At 29.9% G+C, this 23428-nt stretch overlaps 1 protein-coding gene across 1 annotated transcript in view; it reads right to left on the bottom strand.

Annotated features, from left to right (window-relative positions):
- The window catches only part of LOC142317925 (nose resistant to fluoxetine protein 6-like), a 65772-nt gene that overhangs the window by 12910 nt on the left and 29434 nt on the right, over positions 1-23428 (bottom strand). Inside the window, exons 5-10 of the mRNA XM_075354463.1 lie at positions 22723-22916; positions 17148-17308; positions 14816-14984; positions 12650-12840; positions 7451-7583; positions 5346-5535 (exon numbers count right to left, since the gene is read on the bottom strand). Of these exons, the coding sequence (XP_075210578.1) occupies positions 5346-5535; positions 7451-7583; positions 12650-12840; positions 14816-14984; positions 17148-17308; positions 22723-22916 (1038 nt within the window). The remainder of the gene's footprint in view (positions 1-5345; positions 5536-7450; positions 7584-12649; positions 12841-14815; positions 14985-17147; positions 17309-22722; positions 22917-23428) is intronic.

The following is a 23428-nucleotide window of genomic DNA, read 5'->3' as shown; positions in this document are numbered from 1 at the left end:
ATACAGAGATAGAAGAACAATTGCTAACATGTACAGGAACCAAACAGCAACAGTAACAACTGAAGAACATAAGAAAAAAGCCGTAATAAGAAAGGGAGTCCGACAAGGATGTTCCCTATCCCCGTTACTTTTTAATCTTTACATGGAACTAGCAGTTAATGATGTTAAAGAACAATTTAGATTCGGAGTAACAGTACAAGGTGAAAAGATAAAGATGCTACGATTTGCTGATGATATAGTAATTCTAGCCGAGAGTAAAAAGGATTTAGAAGAAACAATGAATGGCATAGATGAATTCCTACGCAAGAACTATCGCATGAAAATAAACAAGAACAAAACAAAAGTAATTAAATGTAGTAGAAATAACAAAGATGAACCACTGAATGTGAAAATAGGAGGAGAAAAGATTATGGAGGTAGATGAATTTTGTTATTTGGGAGGTAGAATTACTAAAGATGGACGAAGCAGGAGCGATATAAAAGGCCGAATAGCACAAGCTAAACGAGCCTTCAGTAAGAAATATAATTTGTTTACATCAAAAATTAATTTAAATGTCAGGAAAAGATTTTTGAAAGTGTATGTCTGGAGTGTCGCTTTATATGGAAGTGAAACTTGGACAATCGGAGTATCTGAGAAGAAAAGATTAGAAGCTTTTGAAATGTGGTGTTATAGGAGAATGTTAAAAATCAGATGGGTGGATAAAGTGACAAATGAAGAGGTATTGTGGCAAATAGATGAAGAAAGAAGCATTTGGAAAAATATAGTTAAAAGAAGAGACAGACTTATAGGCCACATACTAAGGCATCCTGGAATAATCGCTTTAATATTGGAAGGACAGGTAGAAGGGAAAAATTGTGTAGGCAGGCCACGTTTGGAATATGTAAAACAAATTGTTAGGGATGTAGGATGTAGAGGGTATTCTGAAATGAAACGACTAGCACTAGATAGGGAATCTTGGAGAGCTGCATCAAACCAGTCAAATGACTGAAGACAAAAAAAAAAATAAAAATTAATTTAAACGTCAGGAAAATATTTTTGAAAGTATATGTTTGGAGCATCGCTTTATATGGAAGTGAAACTTGGACGATCGCAATACCTGAGAATAAAAGATTAGAAGCTTTTGAAATGTGGTGCTATAGGACAATGCAAAAAATTGGATGGGTGGATAAAGTGACAAATGAAGAGGTGTTGCGGCAAATCGAAGAAGAAAGAAGCATTTGAAAAATTTAGTTAAAAGAAGAGACAGACTTACAGACCACATATTAAGGCATCCTGGAATAGTCGCTTTAATATTGGAGGCACAGATAGAAGGAAAAAATGGTGTAGGCAGGCAACGTTTGGAATATGTAAAACAAATTTTTAGGGATGTTGGATGTAGGAGGTATACCAAAATGAAACGACTAGCACTAGATAGTTATCTTGGAGAGCTGCATTAAAACCAGTCAAATGACTGAAGACAAAAAAAAAGTTTAATTTCTGTTTAATTTTATTTAATTATTCTGGAATTTCTGTTTAATTTTATCTACATTAAAATTTACTACAGAGTGACTGAAAAATAGACCCTGACAAGAACAACATACTCATATGTACTGAGGCATACATGCCCGATCTTTAACAAATTGCAAAATATTCTTATCTTTTAGTTCATCACTCCTCTGTTTTTTTCACTACTACCCTGGGCTGGACATACAAACAATCAAGTAAAGCTCATCACAGGAGAGTGTCCTTTAAGTGGGCCTCCCCACCTACCAGCAGTATGTCTGGCATGGCAGTTCAGCCACCCCGGTGGATCTTTTTTATTCGCCTTTTTATGTCTAGTCCCAACAGAGCCTCTACCCGTCGACCGTTTTATTTAGCAGACCTCTCTCGTAGTTGCCACTGATTCATGCCTTTCCGTTCCTTCACTTGTAGGTCAATCGGTGAGATCGATGCCAGTATACACGCTACGTCATATGATACAGTCCTGTATCCGAATATTACAGCCAGTAATGTACGCCGGTGTATACTCTGAAACCGAATCAAATTTTGTCTAACAATTACAGCAGTACCACATCCAGTGCAGTGCACAACACAGCGGACATGACTGTTGACATTATTAACTTCCTTTTAGAGACCCGCGGGACTCGAAAGCAACATGTTCAAAGACTTTAACGTCTTCTCCGATCTAGCGCAGCTGTAAAGAATACGCTATGTTGACTTACAGGATCTGTCAATGTTAACTCCCAGATACTTTATACTGTCTTTGAATTGCAAGGAGTAATCGCCCAGCCTCTAGTCTATCCTGACAATACGTAGTCTTCCCGTCAAAATAATAAATACACATTTCTGCGGGACTAAGTCCAACCCATGATTAATCATCCACTCCCTGATGTTACTTGCCTCCATCTTACCACTCACCAGGACGACGAGGTCGTTGGGATATGCCACCATATCAATATCTACTGGCATGGGAAGATTAAGGACCCCGTCATACATCAATATCCACAATAGGGGCCCATGAGTGAACCCTGAGGCACCCCTCCATAGACCCCTATAGTTATAATGTAAACATTATAACCGTGAGGATTTTCTCCAGGTTCCCCATTGTTCTACAGCTGCCCAATACTCTTCTGATAGTGTCGGACAATATTCTCCCTAAGTCAGAGTTGATCGTCATTTCATTTACTTAATGATTGAGATCATTAAGATAATTATTGTAAAAATGTTGATTAATTCTACACATTTATATAAATAATTTTGTTTGCATTTTGAAGAAATTTATACATATTAATAACTTTAAAGAATAAAATCAGTAAAATTAATCATTTTTAATCAATGAAATACAATGGTAATCAAGTTGCTATTATTATAATAATATACGATTATAGTTTTATGTAACCAGTTACTACTTAAAAGATGAAATATTATAATTACAAAGCTATTTCTAAAAGTTAATGTGAGCAATAGTATATTTCTATCTTATTAGGTACTATGTACAGGGATACAATTGTATAATCAGTTACTTTTATAAGACTATTCTTATTACTGAAGTATTTTTAGCAATATCAATTAAAGATAACTTCACTACGATTATACTAGTTTTTTCTTTCCAAATACCCAAATTTATAAAAATTATTGATTTTTTAAAAAAATTATCAACATTCAAAGTGAATTCATTTATTAAGTAAGAAAAAAACACACACATGCACTCACTACATTTACTAAATAATGGACCTGTATGCTTTAAATTTATAAAGCATATATAAATATTATGTACTAGCTAATATTCTTGGTGTTGGTTGAGGTCATAATTTCTTCTTAGGTCATCCATTGCTATTTTACAAAAATTATCATGAACTTTGCATAACAACATAGATCTCTGCATTTCTTCTTGTTGAATTGAACCTTTCAAACCCAGCCTCTTTATTACCCTGCAATGGTACGGTTTGAATGAAAACATGAGGAGCTTAAAAAGAGAATATGTATTTTAAACTTTCAAACAATATACAAATGTATCCTGAAAGTTTGAAAGCAATCGTTCCATTGGTTCTTGTGTGAGGCTTTTGCAAATAGACAAATTTTTTCATTAATATATAAGATATATATTATTTGACTGAAATTAATCTTTTTAAGATTCATATTATTTTTGTGTATTGTTTAAATTATATTTTTAATTCTATATTATAAACCACCTAGTACAGAATATTGACATGAGACATATCTTCCTCATTTTTATCATGAAACTACTTTTGCAGAATCCCGTATCCTCATCATGAATGAAATATTTATTACATTACTGTAGTTTTATGTACTACAGTACAAAAGAGCAACAATTAGGATTGGGGGAAATAAAGTTAAGCAAGTGGCATTCTTCAAGTACCTGGGGTGGATCATTAAGGAAGATATGAAGTGTGATCGGAAAGTTAAAGTACGAATTGTAAAGGAAGTATTCAGCAAAATGAGGAGAGTGCTATGTAGCAAACTAGATCTGCGACTAAGGAAAAACCTTGCAAAATATTTTGTGGGGAGTGTAGCCCTTTATGGGACAGACATGGATTATTAGGAAGGGAGAGGAGAGAAGATTGGAGGCCTTTGAAATGTGGGTTTGGAGGAGGATGGAAAAGATCAGCTGGACGGAGAGAGTTCGGAATGAAAAGGTGCTTCATAGATTGGGAAAAGATAGGGCAATTAATGAAATAATAAAAAGAAGAAAATGCAGTTGATTGGGACATTGGCTGAGAAGTGAATGCCTTCGATGACGGCATTGGAAGGATTTGTAACAGGGAGGAAAACAAGAGGTCGGAGGTGAATTAAAATGGTAGACAATATATAAAGGGACGTAAGTTACTATAAAATGAAACGGTTGGCACAGAATCGAGCAGAATGGAGAGCGGTCATGTGAAAACCTGTCTTTGGGCAGAACACTTATTATTATTACTGTAGTATTACAATGAAAACTGCATATAAATTTATTTATTATATAATTGTTTCTATCTGTTGTAATTTTTTATAAGAATGCCTCCCTCAAATACTGTTTGGTGGTTTATCAAATTGAAATTTTGTTTATACTTTTATATACGATTATGTAATATTTTTCAAGTATATTTAATTTTAAGTCAACTTTATTCATTTCTAAATTTGTGTTAATATCAGATGTAGAATATTTATTATTTTTGTAATTTCTGTAATGTTCAAGAAATCTAGTTTTAAAGCATCTATTTGTTTTTCTTATATAAATACCATCACAATCATTACATTTAATTTTATAAATTCCATACATATTGTTTATTTAATAATATTTACACCAACAAAAAAAAAAAAATTAATTAATAAATTAATTAATTTATTAATAAATTTATTAATAAATTAATAAATTTATTAATTAATAAATTATTATTACATTTTTTTAAATATTCTATTGTGTGTTTGTATGCTGGTTTAAATATTTCTTTATTGTAAAATTGGGCAGTCAGCATAACTGAAGTTTATGATCTCAAAGAAAAAGAGGAAAAACCTTTTTAATCAATATATTCACTCACATACCTACACTGTAAAGTATTTTTAAAATTTTTTCTACTAAAACAATTAATAAAAAAGATAAATAAAAATAATTTCATAGAATCAGAATTATTAAAAAAATATGGTTTAAAGTTTAATTAAATAATAAATTTAATATAATTCACTTTCTAAATACTAATAAATATACTTGGAAACATGTACAAAATTTACTAATTTGTGAAAGTTAACTGCTTGTGAATAGCATATATTTTGATAATTAAAATTATTTTATTTGATAATTAAAATTTTTAGAATTTTTTTTTCCTCTAATAGATTAAATAAGTATAATATAATTTATTATTCCATACCACCATGTCCAGTTGCACAAGCAAATATGAGCCAACATGATGCTAAAGCCCAAATATGTCTATGTATAGACTTGTATAACGTGTCATATATTGGGTCATATTCATGAGTTTCCTTTTGGAAAGGTAATATGCTAAATATTACACCAAATAATGCAATAGTACATAATAACCATCCGAAAATTATTGTTTTCTGAAAAAATAAAATAACATGATTTAATTTTTTTTATAATTATTAATATTACTAATATTAAAATAATCCAAAGTGTTTCATATCCTACCTTGATTGTCTGTGATATTTTTTTATTCAAATATTTACTCTACAATCCTTCATATTTCATTTAACTGTAATTTGATTGTTTTCAAGTTCATGGAAAATTGCAATGAATAATACTTTTAAAATTAAATTAGTAAATTATTTATTTTCTTTTCATTTCAAACCTAAAAATCTTTGTAGATCTAAAAAAATTGGGAAGTGAAATTTCACAATTTTTATATAAATTCCTTCTAAGAAGATTATTGTTTTTTTATTATCTTTAAATAACTTGCACTACGTTACAAATAACTTTACTCTTATGAGAGTAGTTAATCCAACCTGTAAACCACAAGCATAAGCTTTAGTGCACACTTTCCCCAAGCTTAGGGACTTAGTCAGAAAGCTCATTAATAGGAGCAGGCTTAAAACCAATGATGTTTTTCATTATTTTTTGAAGCTGAATGGGGAATACCTGGGTCTAAAGTCCTTTTCCTGGTTGACTTAACAAGAGATTATAAACAGAATTTTTTCAAGAATATCAGAGCTATTTAATTGATTAGAAGGATGTCCAGAGTTTCAAACTGACGACTGATCCAGTAGAAAAGGCATTTTTTCACTTTCCAAATGCTACTACTACTACTACTACTACTACTGATGGAGCTTCTTTAACAAAATGCTGAAGGAATTTATCTCTTATGATTTCATAATTTCAGTTTGCGTTTGTAAACTCACATGCATCCAAACACTAACAAGTTTTTCTTCAATTGAATACTAGCTTATGTCTAGCATTTTAACGTAGTTTTGAAAAAAATCAAATTTCTCACTGAATAGGTGAAAATACTTTTAACTCAACAAACCTGGAGCTTTGCTGAGTAAATTAAATGAGCCGATTAACTTTTATAATCACCTGATACATAGTTTATCAACCTGTATGTTATATCATGAAAAAGGGACTTTTTGGTCACTTAGTACTAGTTGACTGGGTCATTGTAGAAAATAACTTTCCTAACATACTGCAATCTTTCAACAATTGTTCAATGATCTCGCAAAACCTTTTACGATTTATAAGTTTTACAGAATATTTATGTTACAACATAAATAAAACAAATATGCTGATTATAGGTGTATTATTCAAACATTTACATAAACAGTTGAAGCTCAAAGTTCCACTACTTATTTTCATTACAGAGAGTTTCCCTGTAGTATGTTGGTTTTTGTATAAATTGAAACCTCTGAATAATAAATTATTAAGAGGGGCACAAAGAGCGGAGAAAAAGTATTTCTTGAATTTTGAGAAAGAAGACTTTGTGAGGATGTAAAATTTTATATTCTAATTAAGTATAATTAAACTTTAAAAAAAATTTTAATGGTTTTGGATTAGACACATTAATGCAATTCACATAATAAAATATCAGAATTAAGTCTGAAGGAAATATGCATTTTTCTAAATAATTGATAAAATAATTTAGATACAAAACATATAAATATCTTGCATAACCACAATTAATGAAGAAATTTTCTAAGTGGATTTGTTTAATACTGCAAGATTTTAAAATAACTAAAGGATTTTTAGAATTGAACATATGGTGATTTATACAGCTAACAAATGTGCTGTTTCCATAAATATTGAAGTATAAGAGAAGATGAGCTTACCAAATGGTGAAAAGATAATCTGAGTCAGGTAAACCTCTAGTTTTGGCTGCTACTATACAAAAGGCCATCCTAACAGTTCAAATGGAATAGTATTCCATTTGAGAAATCATATTTAACTACATTTTATTGAAAAGTACTTATTGGATTTATATCAGAGACTTCACTGTATAAGTGGACATGAAAAATTGTTTTTACTTACTCTAGATATAGGTGTTGGATTATTTCTAAATTTATATAGATAAATTCCTAAACCAAATCCTAATAGCCATGATGCTGCACGAGTATGTGTGTATACATAATTCTCCAAAAATATTCTGTGGTCTTCAACCTTTCTGTTTGAACATAGAATATTATTAGTTTACTGTAGTATAATATTAGTTTGGAGGTAACAATAATATTTTAAAGTTCTAAAACGTTCCTGAAATGTAATATTATTAGTTTGGCCAGTCATATACAGAACAGACAACATACATGAGCAATATATTTTGCTGTTAATATTGGACTGGAAATATATTCTGTACTTCTTTTCACAGTTCCTTACATTTAAATGTAGGAATTTAAAGTACATATGATTGTATTTACATAAAAAGTAATCAGTCAGGTGTAATTTCATTTGCACATGATTGCTATAAAAATTAATATTATAATAAACTTGGATATTGATTTAAGAAAAGAAAATGAATAAAATGTTATTATAAGACTATGCAGTAACAATGCAACTAATTTTGAGATTAATAAATGTAGTGGCAATGAGGTCACAATGGTGATGTGCATCCAGTTACAATTCACCTATTAGTAACATTATTTATGTTTCAGCTATTCTTTTAGGAATGAGTTTTTTTTGCAATTACCAGTGTTTCCACATAATGTACACTTTACTAATTCATTTATATGTAACTATGAAAATAACATTATTTACATAACTTCTTTCTTACAATCTCTTTATTGATACTAAACGGTTTAGATACATTGTTTTTATAAATGAAGATGATTTTTAATTGTAATAATCAAAAAAATTATACAGCAATATATTTTTAAAATCATTGTTTAACCCATTAACTGCCAGATATAAAGATACACAATTTTTTTCTAAATAAACCCTTTATTTCATCTATTATTAAGTATAAAAAGTTAGAAATATATTCATATCAACAAAAAGGTAAATTATTGCTCATGAATAAAATGGTTCATTTAAGCACCTGACAAAAAGCATGCAAAAAATGTCATTTTCTGAAGAGTAAAATAAGAAGACATATGAAGACATATGTTGTAATTTATTAAACTGAAAATAATGCAGTTACAAATAAACTATTTCAATTTTGTTTTTTTATAAAAAATATTTAATTTCTTTGCTATGAATGAAATTCTTGAAAAGATTCTGAATGGAGGTATACTTTATATTTTATACACTAAAAAATTATGTGGTTTTCCGTAGCTTACATCTTCGTCTAGCTTTTTTCACATGCTCTGAAATAACTTGTGCCCTATTTGATCATCTTCTGGCCAACTGTTCTTTGACAGATGACCCTTGGTTGTCATTGGTGGTGAAGGAAAATTATCTTCACTTTTTTCTTCATTCTCAGCAATGCTTCATGGTATTTTTATTTCTTCACTCTTTATCAGTGATAATACAAGAGAAGACCTAAAATCAATTTGATTGATTTTACTGTTATTTGCATTTTTTCCCACACACTCGAATTCTATAATTTCAAATACCATTGTCATAGGAATCAACGCCAAAGATACTTTTAGTATATTCTGCTATCATTAATGGCTGAAAAATCACGCTGTCTTTTCTTTCTTTTCGGCTGTATCTTTTCATATTTGATAATGGAAAAATGAGCAATTAGGAAGTGTATTTTCTCTGACAGTGCCAGTCGCAAAATATGCTTTTTTGTTCAGTAAATTGAACAGATCATATGTAAAAAAAATTGTCAAAAAAATGTTATGCTAATTAGGATTGGTGCAACATTTAACAAATCTAGTTTTACTAGTATCCAAAGACCACATTCAGATTTTTCTTAGTTTGCACCTTCATATGGAATTAATTTGTACAAATACCCATCTGAACTACATAAACACCAAAGCTTAAATCCAAATCTAATTGGTTTTCCCTTGATAATTGATTTTAGGTCTTCTCTTGTATTATCACTAATAAAGAGTGAAGAAATAAAAATACCACGAAGAATTGCTGAGATGAAGAAAAAGTGAAGATAATTTCCTTCACCATCAATGGCAGCCAAGGGTTGTCCATCAAAATACAGTTTGCCAGAAGATGTTTGTTATGATCAAGAAGGACACATGATATTTCAGAAGTAGAAAGAGAAACTGAAAGATTTGAGAAAAGCTGGAAATTCAAGTTCCTGGAATGTTCTAGCATTACTTCAACCTTGAAAAGTAAAAATGCAAAAAACGAAAAAGTTAAATAACCATTACTGATACTTTAAAGAACGAATACAAACTAACTAGAGAATATCTAATTATATTTTTAGACTATGTGAAGTTAGATAGATGGAAAGTGGCAAATTATACAGTAAAGATCCCCAAATTACTTTGCAAAAGTAAAGAGTGGTGATTATGGCATAGGAATAATGTTAGGAGAATGATTGAAGGTGAAGGTATGGAAAGTAGAATAAAGATATAAGTGTGCTAGACAGATGGTGTTTAGGTAAAAAGAATAACAGTACTTGCAGGTATTGAAACAGAGAAGAAACATGGTTATATGGCAAGTGGATTTCAAGAGGTTCTAGAGAAATGGGAAGAATAACAGAATGTATAAATGAATCGGATCAGAGGCTAAAAAATTTGAACAAAGAAGAAAAGTTGATCAGTGAGATGAAAATGATTTTAGTATTCCAACTGTGGAAGAAGATCAGTCCTTACAGGCCATGAAGAGCTATTCTTTGAAGAAGTAAGGCTTGCAGAACCTACTTACTGACTTATTAAAATGCTTAGATAAAGAGGGAAAAAAGAATATTTGTAGATTGTTACAAGTTGAGAGTAAAGTGTATGAAGAAGTGTATAAGTGTCTGCATCTGAGCCAAAATGCAGAAATACGAAATGGAATTGAAGTGGCTGAAAAATATTCACTGGATAGAAGAATAAAATAGGGGTTCTATTAGTTTATTGCCCTATGAAATACGTATCTATCTTGAGAAAATTGTCAGTGAATGTTTATACGAGGTGCTACCCAAGAGTTCGGGGAATTTGAATTTCGCGCGCAAAACATTGCTGGTACGACCTGCTGCCGCTAGATGTGGCTAACAATACTTTTTGTGAATCAGTGTTCCAACAGCTGTGACGTTGGGAGGCTGCATTGTTGACTTCCGTGCGGTTGTGTAACGTTGTCTTTTACTCCTTCGGCGAAGTTCTAAATGGCAGACTTTAAAGCGCAAAGAACCCGCATCAAATTTTACTTCATGCTTAAAAAAACTGATGTAGAAACCCATCGCATGCTTGTGGAAGCATTTAGTGTTAGTGACAATGCTATGAGTAAAAGTAAAACGTTTTTGTGATACAAACGATTCAAAGATGGTCGAACGACAGTCGATGACGATGATCGTTCAGGAAGACCATCAACAAGCCCAACACCGGAAAACATCGCGAAAGTGCCAGAGGCTATTGTTGCAGATGGTAGACAAACAATCCATGATGTTTGTACAATCGTACAAATCTCATATGTGTCCGTGCAACGCATCTTGTCGGACAATTTGAACATGAGACGCATTGCTGCAAAAATTCGTACCGAGACTGTTGAACAGCCACCAGAAACAAAGTCTCGTAGCTGTCTGTAGTGAATTGAAAAATACAGCAAGAGATGACCCTAACTTCATCTCCAACATCATAACCGGTGATAAGACATGGGTGTACAGATATGACCCTGAAACTAAGCAGCAGTCGTCGCAGTGGAAGTCGCCAAGTTCACCGCGACCAAGAAAAGTACGCCAAATTCGCAACAACGTGAAGTCCATAATGATTGTTTTTTCGACATCAAAAGCATTATCCATAAGGAATTTGTTCCTCTTGGTCAAACTGTCAATGTGATGTTCTATTGTCAAGTTTTGAAGCGGTTACGTGAAAGCATTAGGCGCAAACGTTCCGATCTGTGGGGGTAACAACAGCTGGGTTCTGCACCATGACAACGCGGCAGCGCACACATCGCTAGCCGTTCGGAATTTCTTGGCTTCCAAAAAGACAGTAATGATTCCCCACCCACCCTATTCGCCTAACCTTGCCAAGTGCGACATTTTTCTCTTTCCAAAAATAAAATTTCAATTGAAAGGCCGTCGTTTTAACACAATTGAGGAGATTCAGGAAGAAACACAGAACGTGCTTCGAACACTTACACCTGCAGTCTTACAGTGATGCATGGAATCATAGGAAAAAAGCTGGGATCACTGTATCAATGCCCAAGGGGATTTCTTTGAAGGAGACAATGTAAATTATAAGTTAAACAGTGGTAAGCTATTTCATTTTCATGGTAAAATTCCCCAATCTTTTGGGTAGCACCTCGTATGAAAGTAGTATCTGTTCACAGAAAATGAATTGAATGTATCTGTTTTTGTGGTATTAGCAGAGAGTGAAATGAAAATAAATAGGATGCTACACACATTAGATGATAAATGTAAGAAAACTAAAAGCATTACTTGTAGAAATACAAATATAAGGACAAGAATATAAGTAAAGTACTAAAACAAGTTACTTCAAATATCTATGCAACAAGACTAGTAAAAACTTACATACTGCTAAAAAAAAATTAAAACAAGGATTCCAGTGGCAAAACTGGCTCTTTTGTATGAAGAAGGGCTCCAAAATGAGCATCTGGGTAAAGATCTGTATAGAAAATCAGCAAAATGATCTTCCAGAAGAGTAGTACAATATGGGACAGAAACAAGAACTGAGGAGAAAAGATGGGCTAGAAATGCAGATTTGGAAAAGAATGGAGAAGATAAATTGGACAGAAAAAAGGCAGAAATGAAGAGCTGATGAATGATGTTGGATAATAGAGAAAAGTAATTTAAAACAAAAATCAGATAGGGCATTGGGTAAGAAGAAAAAAATGTTAACACAGTTGAGGCTGTGTAAGGGGGGTGGTAGGAAGGAGAAGAAGAAGAAGATGATTAATGAATATTAGAGAGGAAGTCAATTACATACAGGTAAAAGGTTGGTGGAGGATTGATATTAATTGGCTTGGAATCTTGACTTGGATATATGCTGGAACCTACGAAACTGCAGAACACTCATAATCAGCATTATATTAATAAAAGTGTACATTAAAAAAAAGTAGATTACACTATTGTGTAAATTAGTTTTTTATTGTATAAGAATATTAAGTAAAACAAGAGAGTATATTTAAAGTTGTAATTTTTTATTTAGATTAGATAGAACTGCAACATACCCTACGATGAAATATCCTGCTGATACATGGTTATAATAGGGTTGAAGAATTGAAATTACAACAGAAACACCAATCAAACCACTGAGCAAATATCGCATTATCCAAGGATGGTGCATTAAAGGATAAAGCAGTATTGGTGACAACCAAAATAATTGCATATCAACTGAGGTATACCATGACTGTACTGCACACTGAAATATACCAAATAAGTTAGACATTGTTTTAAATATTTCATAATTAGTGTAAATTTTTTTTCAACTCCATATAAGTACAAAAACCCTTCTGTTGAATAGAAGCTATGAGTAAAATACATTGTTTGAAAATAGAATTAGGACAAATTAATGAATAAGAAAAATTCATGAACTGATGATTTTCAGTTTCATATTAATCTTGTTATTTAAGAAGTTGCCATATAGTTTAAAAGAATGAAATTTAGGAAAAATAATTTTTTTCTTAATTTATCAAGATCAAGTGAAATGTTTTTGAGATATTAGTTATTTAATGGAAAATTTTGCTATCTCAAATAATACAATTTTCTGTGGCGAGTATATACAATTTTTTTTATGAAGTGTGCAATTCTACATCCTTTCATTTTTAGGGGGATTCTAAATGAAAGATTATTTAAATTTTATTTTTCACAGTGAAGTGAATAATGGATATGCAAAACAGTGATACAAGAACTAGACTGAAAGTGGTTCATTCTTACTGAAGTTATTGGAGAATGTACACACAAACAGTTTTAATGTCAATTGGTAAAGTTAAAGGAGTCAAATTTAACTTTTAATGACAAACCAACCCAGATTTAAATATAATGTGGTTGAAAAAAGTTCTTATATATGACAAAGTGTTTCAATCACTTGTGTTCATCTTAAGCAACTATACCCCTCACATAAGCTTCAGTTTTAGAACTGTGAATCTTATGCGATGCACTCAGTGCACTAATGTCACCTGAAAATTATGTAGAATTTAACAGTTTAAAATCCACAAGATTTGATATAACAATGTATTCTGAATTACTCATAAATTAACAAACATAAATACAAAAATAATGAATAACAAGAATAAAGAATAAAATAAAAAGGATTAAGAAATCAAAATAAAAAGATACATTAGACTATCACATATACAAACAACGATTCTGCAAAAGAAATAACTCACATTAAAGTAAAATACAAAATAGAATAAATGGAACACAATGAAATTTTGTGAGGAATAAATAAACTAAATTATCCTGACTTCACATAATTCTATAACGTAAGAACCAAATGTAGGTTGCTAGCTACCAAAAATACAATGAACAAATGAACACCACCATAAAAATAGACACTGCTAATTAACACAGATAGTATGTATTTGCCATCCACATAGTAAAACAAATAACAAATATACCTAATTTAAATTAACAACCTAGGTATTTATATATGTATAAAAAATGGCCACAATCTAATCACACATTTAAATATTTTGAAATCTGCAAAAACACATGACACCAATATTATAAATAGGCCATGCAAATTAAATGTACTTTTGACCACATTCTAATTAAGTGTCACATTTTAACTCTTAACAAGGCTGTATTAAAGATATTTTCAACAAGAGAAGCAGTAGTCATTTGTAATGGCTACAAATGTAGTTAAAACCCTTTTAATCTAATTATAAAAAAAAAAGTCCATTAAGTTTAAATTTAAATGTGAAAAGAATGTTGTGTTTAATTTTGGTTTATCGCTTTGTTTAAATTTGGTTAATAATTAACTAATTAATTTTCAATTATGACTGTAATTGCCATCAAAAGCATCACCAAGTCAAATTTGGTTATTTTATAAAAAACTGGATTTGTATATCTTATACAATTTTTGTATATCTACATAATTGTTTTTGATACTGTTTAAAGTAATGCATGCTATTTTTTAATATTATTTTATTTACAAACAATATAGATTGTCAGACTGACTACTAATGAAAAAGAATGCTCTTTGCAAGAGGAATGAGGACCAGTGGAATGAACAACCAATACATAAAAAGATTATCATCTGAATAAATGTCATATAAATCTGCTGCAGATTATACCTCAAAAATTAAAAAAAGTTTCCAGCATAATTTCCTGAAAATACTAAAATATATTAAATTATAATTTCAAATAATTGAACACACTTTACTTTTACGTACCATATTATCTGAATCATAATAATTATTAATGTAGATGAGTGATGCCCACCAATTTTTTACACATGGTTTCTTTATTGTGTCATAGTAGAGAGGACATAGTGGACCATCACACAGCCTGTCAGAGAGTGTGGCATAAAATAATACAAGCCCAGCCAGAGCTGGTGTCAACCTGAAATCATAATAAAAAAAATACATCATATTGATTGAGTAAAACTGGAAAATCTGTAATATCTATATCATTTTTTTACAAATAACTGTTAATTTATTGATCTAAAAGTACATCATTTGTAATGTGTATTTCTTCCCTGCTTGTAAGGTTTTTCATCAGCACACAAACATTTTGCTTTAACCACAAAGTTAAATAAAAATGATAGATACTGGAAAACATTTTTTTTTATTGTTGTATTATATCATTCATTAAGTTAACAAATACACTTCAAGAGTTAATGTATTGTGTTGTTGCAATATAAAAAACTTACGTTTATACTTGAATTTCAAGTTCTAATAAAAAAAAATTTCGTTATAAGTTTATCATTACATTGAAGGTCTAGATTTGCTAATTATTTTAACAATGAGCAAAAGCAATCAAGAAAAGAGAGTAGTTTCTTTTAAGTAATTAATTCATTACTTGGTTGGCTTCATTAAGGGAAAAGGAATAAAGAAGCTATGCTTTCCAGCCTGATGATTGGAAAAGTGGAAGACTAAAGAAATACACAAAAAGCAAGAGTGAGAAAGTTAGAGACTCTACAGAAGATTGGATAATGAATTAGCAAGAATAATACAGAAAACAAAAGGAATACTGGCTTCCAGATCAATGCTCAGATATAAAAAATTTGGAAAGAAAAGGACTGTATGAATGAATGTAAAAAAAAATAAAAACAGAAATATGGTAAAAATGGATGAAGAATGTAAGCACTAAAAATTGGTAATAGAAATGGCAAGTGTTATATGAGGAATATGCATATAAACGATGGAAGAAATAAATGCAAATTTATAACATTGAAGTAGAAAATCATGTGATCATTCTATAGAAGATCGAATTGGAATTAAAAAAAAGCAGCAATCCTAAAATTTGAAGTTAATCATGCTATAAAAGATATGAAGAATGGAAATACTATATTAATATATGAATAAATGAGTTGCCAACAGAAATGTTTAATTTTCTTGAAGTAGGAGTACAAGAGATGGTGAAACTGTGTAAGAGAATCTATAATAGTGAGATTAAAATTTTCTTCAAAGAAGCATGATTCCAATCTATAAAAAGGTAATGCAGTTAAGTGTAATGATTACAGGATAATTAATTTAACCCACCGGGTTGGTCTAGTGGTTAACGCGTCTTCCCAAATCAGCTGATTTGGAAAGTCGAGAGTAACAGCGTTCAAGTCGTAGTAAAGCCAGTTATTTTTACATAGATTTGAATACTAGATCGTGGATACCGGTGTTCTTTGGTGGTTGGGTTTCAATTAACCACACATCTCAGGAATGGTCAAACTGAGAATGTACAAGACTACACTTCAATTACACTCATACATATCATCCTCATTCATCCTCTGAAGAAATTATCTAAACGGTAGTTACCGGAGGCTAAACAGGAAAGAGAAAGGATAATTAATTTAAATTGATATCCAACAAAGATTTTTTGTGAGTTTTGAACGGAAAACTGAGTAAAAAATAAGGAAAGTACTTACAGAATAATTAGAAAGTAATGGTTACAGTGTTCTGAAAAGAAGAACAATATGAATTAGTCCAATTACATCCAAGAGATTCTATTGGGCTAATAAGAAATATTTGAAACAATCATGCAGAAAGAGGTAAAAGGCTAACTATATGTTTTATGGATTTAGAAAAAGCATTTGATCTTTATTATACAACTTTTATTGCTTGGATTTTAAACAGAATATGGTTTTATGCCTGTACTTTTATCGAATAAATCTACGTTTATTTTTGTAATTCAATAAACTACATTAGGTTGAATTTGTTTACCAAGACTGATAATAAAATATCATCAAATTGGAAATGTTTAAATTTATACTAAGATTTTTTGATTGAGTAGATAATTTCATTTAAAATTATTACTTTCACAATTACAATTTAAAATTATACAAATTCCCAAATTTTGATATTTGAGTTGGCAAAGATTTGAAGAATTCAGAAAAACAATGATTACAATTCATTTTTGAATATTATTTGGCATTATTTATTACAACATTTAATACATTTAAAAACTTAGTGTAAAAAGTTGTAAAAACGCTAAAACCATAAAAGTATTACCAAATTGATAATAACAATTTAATTTTGTATTTTTATGGGTTGTGGTCTAGCTTATTCTTACCTAATATATCGATGTAGGTAAAATTTCACTACATTGAAGCTCTTTTCTTTATTAATTTTCTTCAAGAATGTATACGATAATAACATTCCACTCATTATAAAAAATGTATCAACACAAATAAAACCATTTGTAATAAAAGCACGGCTCCAGTCTTGAATAATCTGTGGAACATTCAGTATATTGAATAAAAAAATATTAAATTCTTACTTATAACCTTTTAAGTACTTTCTTACAATGAATTGGGTATAACAAAGGGATTCCTTAAAAATTAAGTGTTCTCTCACTGCAACAAGTAAACTTCCAATTTAATCAGTGTTTACTTATAAGAAGTTACTTTCAGTTTTTCCAATAATGTCTTATTTTTAGTTGAATAAAAAGAAGAACTGACTTAAATGAAAATAAGTTAACACTTATTTATTTTTAAGGTAACTATTGAGAATACTTGGATTACAGCATTGGTGACTATTGCGTTTTAATTTGAGACCTATGGCAGGGTTTGTAAGATTTTGAAAAGATAAGTCTTATTTGGAGAGAAAGAATATTAATTATACAATTCAAAGTTTTTATTGTGATTTGAAAGCGAAAACATAGATTACCTTCCAGATCACTTTTTGGGAGAAGTAGATGAAACTAGAGGTGGAGTTCTCAACTCATGCCAGAAAATGGAGATATTTTTGTGATTGTAAGTGACAATGGATTTCAAATTGGTGTTGCGCAAGATTTTGGTGTTCACCATTCAACAGTATAAATAGCATAGCCAACAGGATAAAGAAGAAAGCACATTTACGGATCAAATTTCCTCAACTTATAGGCAATGAAAGTAGCTAGAGAGGAGTGGTCTACAGATTTCAGATACCAACAGTTATTGGTACACTCAACTGCACACGTGTGAGGATAAAAATCCATTTGCATTCGTAAAAGATTACATTAAAAGAAAAGAAATTGCAAGCCTCATTGTGCAAGTCACTTGTGAAATGATTACTTATGTAAACGCTCAGTGGCTCGGCAGCATACAGGATTCCAGGATTTGGACTGAGAGTTCCATATATCAGATTGTCACAAATTAAAGGTAATTTCTGCTTATTTGGAGATAGTGGGTACAGAATTTCACCAAGGTTATTAATGTCATTTAAAAACCCTGTCAACAGAAAACAGGAACTATTCAATGTAAAGCATGATAAGGAGATGGTAATAGCTGAAAGAGTATTCAGTGAGCTCATTCAAAGGTTTCCAGTTTTAGGAAAAACGAGAAAATATCTTTGGAAAAAGTTCCAACAATAATTGAGTTATGCTCTGTTACACAACAAAAGCAGATATTTACAGGATAATTTTGAATATTCTAAAATAAATAACCTATAAAAAATAAATGAATATAAAATCAGTAATGAATATGTAAGATACGACACCTCGGTATAGTTTAGTTGGTAAGGTGTTACTGACTTAGCTGAATCGAACCAAGGACCTCAGTGTTTGTGTAATCAGTTGTTTAATCCAACAACTTACCAACCGAGCTATGCCGAGGCATCATGTTTCTTTTTGTTTTTTAATCTTTTTTCAATTTATATTTTTAATTTTTTCATTATTAAAATTTTTTCAATTTTTTATTGTATTTTTTTCCAGGAAACAGGATACTTATTTATTTGAAAAACATTACAATTAGCAGTCTTCAAATTATGACTGGTCAAAACAAAAATTCAGTTCTTTTATCTTAGTAGGTCTACATTTATTCAACTAATATTTATTTTTATCATTTCTATTACAACTGTATATTTCTCGTAATTCTACCAGCAAACCATCTAATTCCACCTCAAAATTAGTTTCACTTCTATAATTTAAAACATTCAAACTTGACTGTATAGTGTCAGATTTGGCCCTAGCTGATATTCTATCACTGATAAGTTGTTCTTTTTTTGCTTGCAACCTGGCAGCATTTAGTTGCTCAAGTAAAGAAAGACGTAATTCTGATGTAGAAAGATTTTCTGTTTCTTCAGTTTCTAAACAGAACTTCTTTTTCTTTTGCCATTTAATTACTATAATCTGTGCAGGTGGTAATACAGAATGTACACTTTATTTCTGCTTTTCATGATCAAAATTCCAATCTGCTTTTTTTAATGAAGTTTGCGGATCACATATGGCAATATTGCAGCCTCCTCCAATTTCTGGAAAACTCCAATTTCTTCGTAATTTACCATTTCCAGCGACGCTTTTTCCTAATTTTTTTGTTTTCTGTAGTATTTCGGTCCATTTTCTGCTTTACATCTGTCTTCGTATTATTAAGAAGGTTTTACTTTACAACAGTATAATTTTTCCTGGAACTTCTGGAAAATTCATCTTTTATTTCTATCCATATCTTTTCTTTAGCCTGTACAATTACCGGGATCATGGAGGTATTGAAAAAGACAGCACAATCTTTTAAAAGCCACAATTAATATTAGTATTAGTATTCACAAACTAATCCACACCTGGTATCTGCAGGCAATTCTTCCTCACTTGAAGATATGTTCGATTCTTTTATTCAGAATATCAAATAACTAAATAAAATCCTTTATCTTAAGATAAAGGATTTTATATTTTTTTTAAAAGAATCATAGCTACAGCTATAACTTAACATGTTTATATATGTTATTAAGTAACAAAATTTCAAAAGTAAAATTTCAGTGTATACTTTTATGTAAAAGGTTGATTTTATTCAGTTACAATCAAGAAATAACTTATGCTTAAAAGTGTCCACTTTTTCTGATAAGTAGTCATAATAGTAGTTACTTATTTTTATTTGATAGACCCATTATTAAAAGTTAACTTTTAAAAATTAATTCAGTAGTTTAAGTTAATTTTTGGGTATTCTGTAGCTCAATTGAACAAGGTAGTATAGCAAATTATACTACTACAAACTATACATGATAAAAACAAAAAACTTTATTATTGCATAAGATAATAATTTAATACACATAATTCATAATAACATTTGAAGTAATTTATTAAAGTTTTCTATCTTATTCTCTCTCCAAAATATCTGTAAGTATCTGAATTATTTAATTACTTAATGATCCAAAGTAATTTAAATTCCTTCTAATATCACTGAGTAGTGTTTACTGTTGTTTTTTATTAATCTGATATATTTCAGGATATTCTATGATTAAGATTAGAGCTTGAAGATTATTCAATTTTTTTTTTTTTTTTGAGTCATGCCAGAAAAATGTTTGAGTAAATACAACAATATCAGAATTACAATTGATAATTACAAATAAGAAAAGTATTCTTATAAATTTGAATTACTTTTAATAGTAGTGGCAAAAATATTTATTATTCTTGGTGAAATACATACAAAATCAAATACCAGTATTAATGTTAAATTTATGTAAAAATACATTCTTAATGTATTAGTCAAATGCTCACTGAATAAAGGTTTAATTAGGAATAGTCCATTTGCACCATGATGAAGAATTCTTTATTTATTTATTTACTTACATTCAGGGAATGTAAGTAAACTCTATCCTGTTTCCATCATATCCCATCTTTGTCTGGACTGTTCTGACTTTTAATCTTGGTCAGGTTTGGCATTTTTCATACATTTTAAAATTTAATTTTAATTTGGACTATAATTTGGCTACGCCTTAATTGCGAATGAATAAATAAACAAACATTTTTTCCTTGTGTTTTTAATTTATTAAAAAAGTCTCCTTTTTTTTATTAGTTATGAAGTACAGATTCTGTAGATAATTTTTAAGAAGTTTATTAATCATGTCCCTAAGATAAGTTGATCATTAAAGTCTTGTTTAAGGAAAGATTGGATTCAATAAGATCATTTTTTTGTATAAGATTTAGAATTTAGTATTCTAATACTTTAAAATATTTTCATCAATGTTTAATAAATTTATATATGTAAATAAATATATATATATATATATATATATATATTATGTTTGCTTAAGACTTATGTTAGTTAAGTACGTGTAACATCATAAATGACAACAGAAGCAACAGTTAATAAACTTTAGCTTTCAGGAATTGAAATGAAACAGTTATAATGAAGTATCCATTTGGAAAAGTGTATGCATACTGTTGTCATGTTATGCAGCTAGAAATCTGAAAATAGATATAATCAAAATGTTATAAGAGATACAGCAAGTAAAAGCATATAGGAATGTAATACATAGTGAAAAGAATGTAGTTTAAACTCTTTCGATTTACACTTACAGATACAAAAAATAATATAAGTAAATTGTATAAAAAAATAATTGAAGTAAGTCGTGAGTTGTGACAGCAAGCAATCTAAGAAGAGAAACTATAAGAGAACCTTATAGATCAGAATATATTTTATTATTTTTATTATTTTTTTTTTTTTTTTTTTTTTTTTTAGGCAATAAAGAATAGGTGAATCTAGCAAGACACCAAGAAAGACTGTCAGAAGGGAGGAGCTTTTTTAAACCAAACAGAAAATAATCTATTCCAAATGAATAATAAGGAATCCCAAAGAAATTTTGAAAAATGTATAGAATTTAGCAAGTCAAAGACCATAAGGAACTAGAAAAATAATGATGAGACTACTGAAATTGGGTTAAAGGAAAATATTGTAAAATGACCAGTATAAGGAATTTCTTCCTTTTAATTGAATTAACTATTTTACATGTTATATATATGTATTGTCATTATTATTTTTTATTTTATTTGTCTCTAGAGTAATAAATTGTACTTACAAGAAATGTTTAGTTGTTAGTCTCTCAATATCCTGGTCGAATAAACACGTAGAAATATGAAAATTTAGTGGATGATAAAATTTCAAATGTAGTAATTTTAATACTGTTTGGAGAAAAAAGAATTACAGGACAGATGTAAAATAGTCAGGTAGTTTAGTGATATCTTAAGGCATTCAGGATTAGTTAATTTTGTTACAGAAGAGTTAAATTTTGAATAAAAACTTAATGAAGAGAAAAATTAAGTTGAAATAGTTGGTTCAGTATCAGTTACATCAAGGTCAAAATAGTTGTACAAAATGTCTAAGAAATAAGGATATAAAGTTAGTCACATAAAAATTTGTAAAAGAAAAACAAAATTATATAAATTATCCTAGATTTCTAAAATGATGTGTAATTATTTATAGGAAATATATAACTTCAAAATCTTTACAGTTAAGTGAGAGTATGATATTTTAGTATAATTTAAATCAACCCACCGGGTTGGTCTAGTGGTGAACGCGTTTTCCCAAATCAGCCGATTTGGAAGCCGAGAGTTCCAGCGTTCAAGTCCTAGTAAAGCCAGTTATTTTTACACGGACTTGAATACTAGATCGTGGATACCGGTGTTCTTTGGTGGTTGGGTTTCAATTAACCACACATCTCAGGAATGGTCGAACTGAGAATGTACAAGACTATACTTCATTTATACTCATACATATCATCCTCTGAAGAATTATCTAAACGGTAGTTACCGGAGGCTAAACAGGAAAAAGAGAGAGAGTATAATTTAAATCATTGTGTATTATACTCTAATGTGATACAATATTATTTTCTCACTTTTCATTATGGTTGTTAAATTTTGGTGAATCATGCAAAATATTTATATATTATTGACTAACACTGTTCCACTGGAAGAGACCCATTGCAGGAACCGTATGCAACTGTGAGAATCTGTGAATAAGAATTATCCAAACCATTATTAAGAAGCGTAACCCATACAAGACATCCATTGACTCATGGCTCTTTACAACATTTAAAAGAAGATGGCCATTGGTATGTAATGAAAAAGACATAATTGCTCCATGAAGTTTATCTGAAAGAAACATTTTGTATAGTAGTTTTGTATCCAGATATATCAGTGAGTTTTTCAAACTTATTAAATAAAGAGAAATTTGTGACTATTAGTTGTTAATTAACATAATGTAATCTCTATTTTTCATTTTGGATAGCATGGTTAGCACTAAAATATTATTGATGAGTAGCTGCTACTGAAATAATGAACAAAATTCCCATTAAAGGAGCAATCTACTTGTTAATCATGTTGCTTTTTAAATTTATTAATACTTCAAACACACATCTGATTTAATATATATCTAATTACTTCCATACTCATATGTTTTCTTTTCATTAACCAACTCCCACTTTTCTTCCATAGTACTTGGTTACATATAGATAACAACTAAATAAAACTGCTTTCCCAAATGATATATTCAGTATGTAATTTACAATACATGATAGTTTTTCTCCAGGACATCACATTTAGGACATCCATTTGTAAAATCCTTCCCCCAGGTTTTCTGGCTGCAATGGGAGAGTAATATTCTT

The sequence above is a fragment of the Lycorma delicatula genome, chromosome 1 (genome assembly GCF_047948215.1).
Source record: "Lycorma delicatula isolate Av1 chromosome 1, ASM4794821v1, whole genome shotgun sequence".
NCBI lineage: Eukaryota > Metazoa > Arthropoda > Insecta > Hemiptera > Fulgoridae > Lycorma > Lycorma delicatula.
This window is presented reverse-complemented; position numbering and strand designations above follow the sequence as displayed.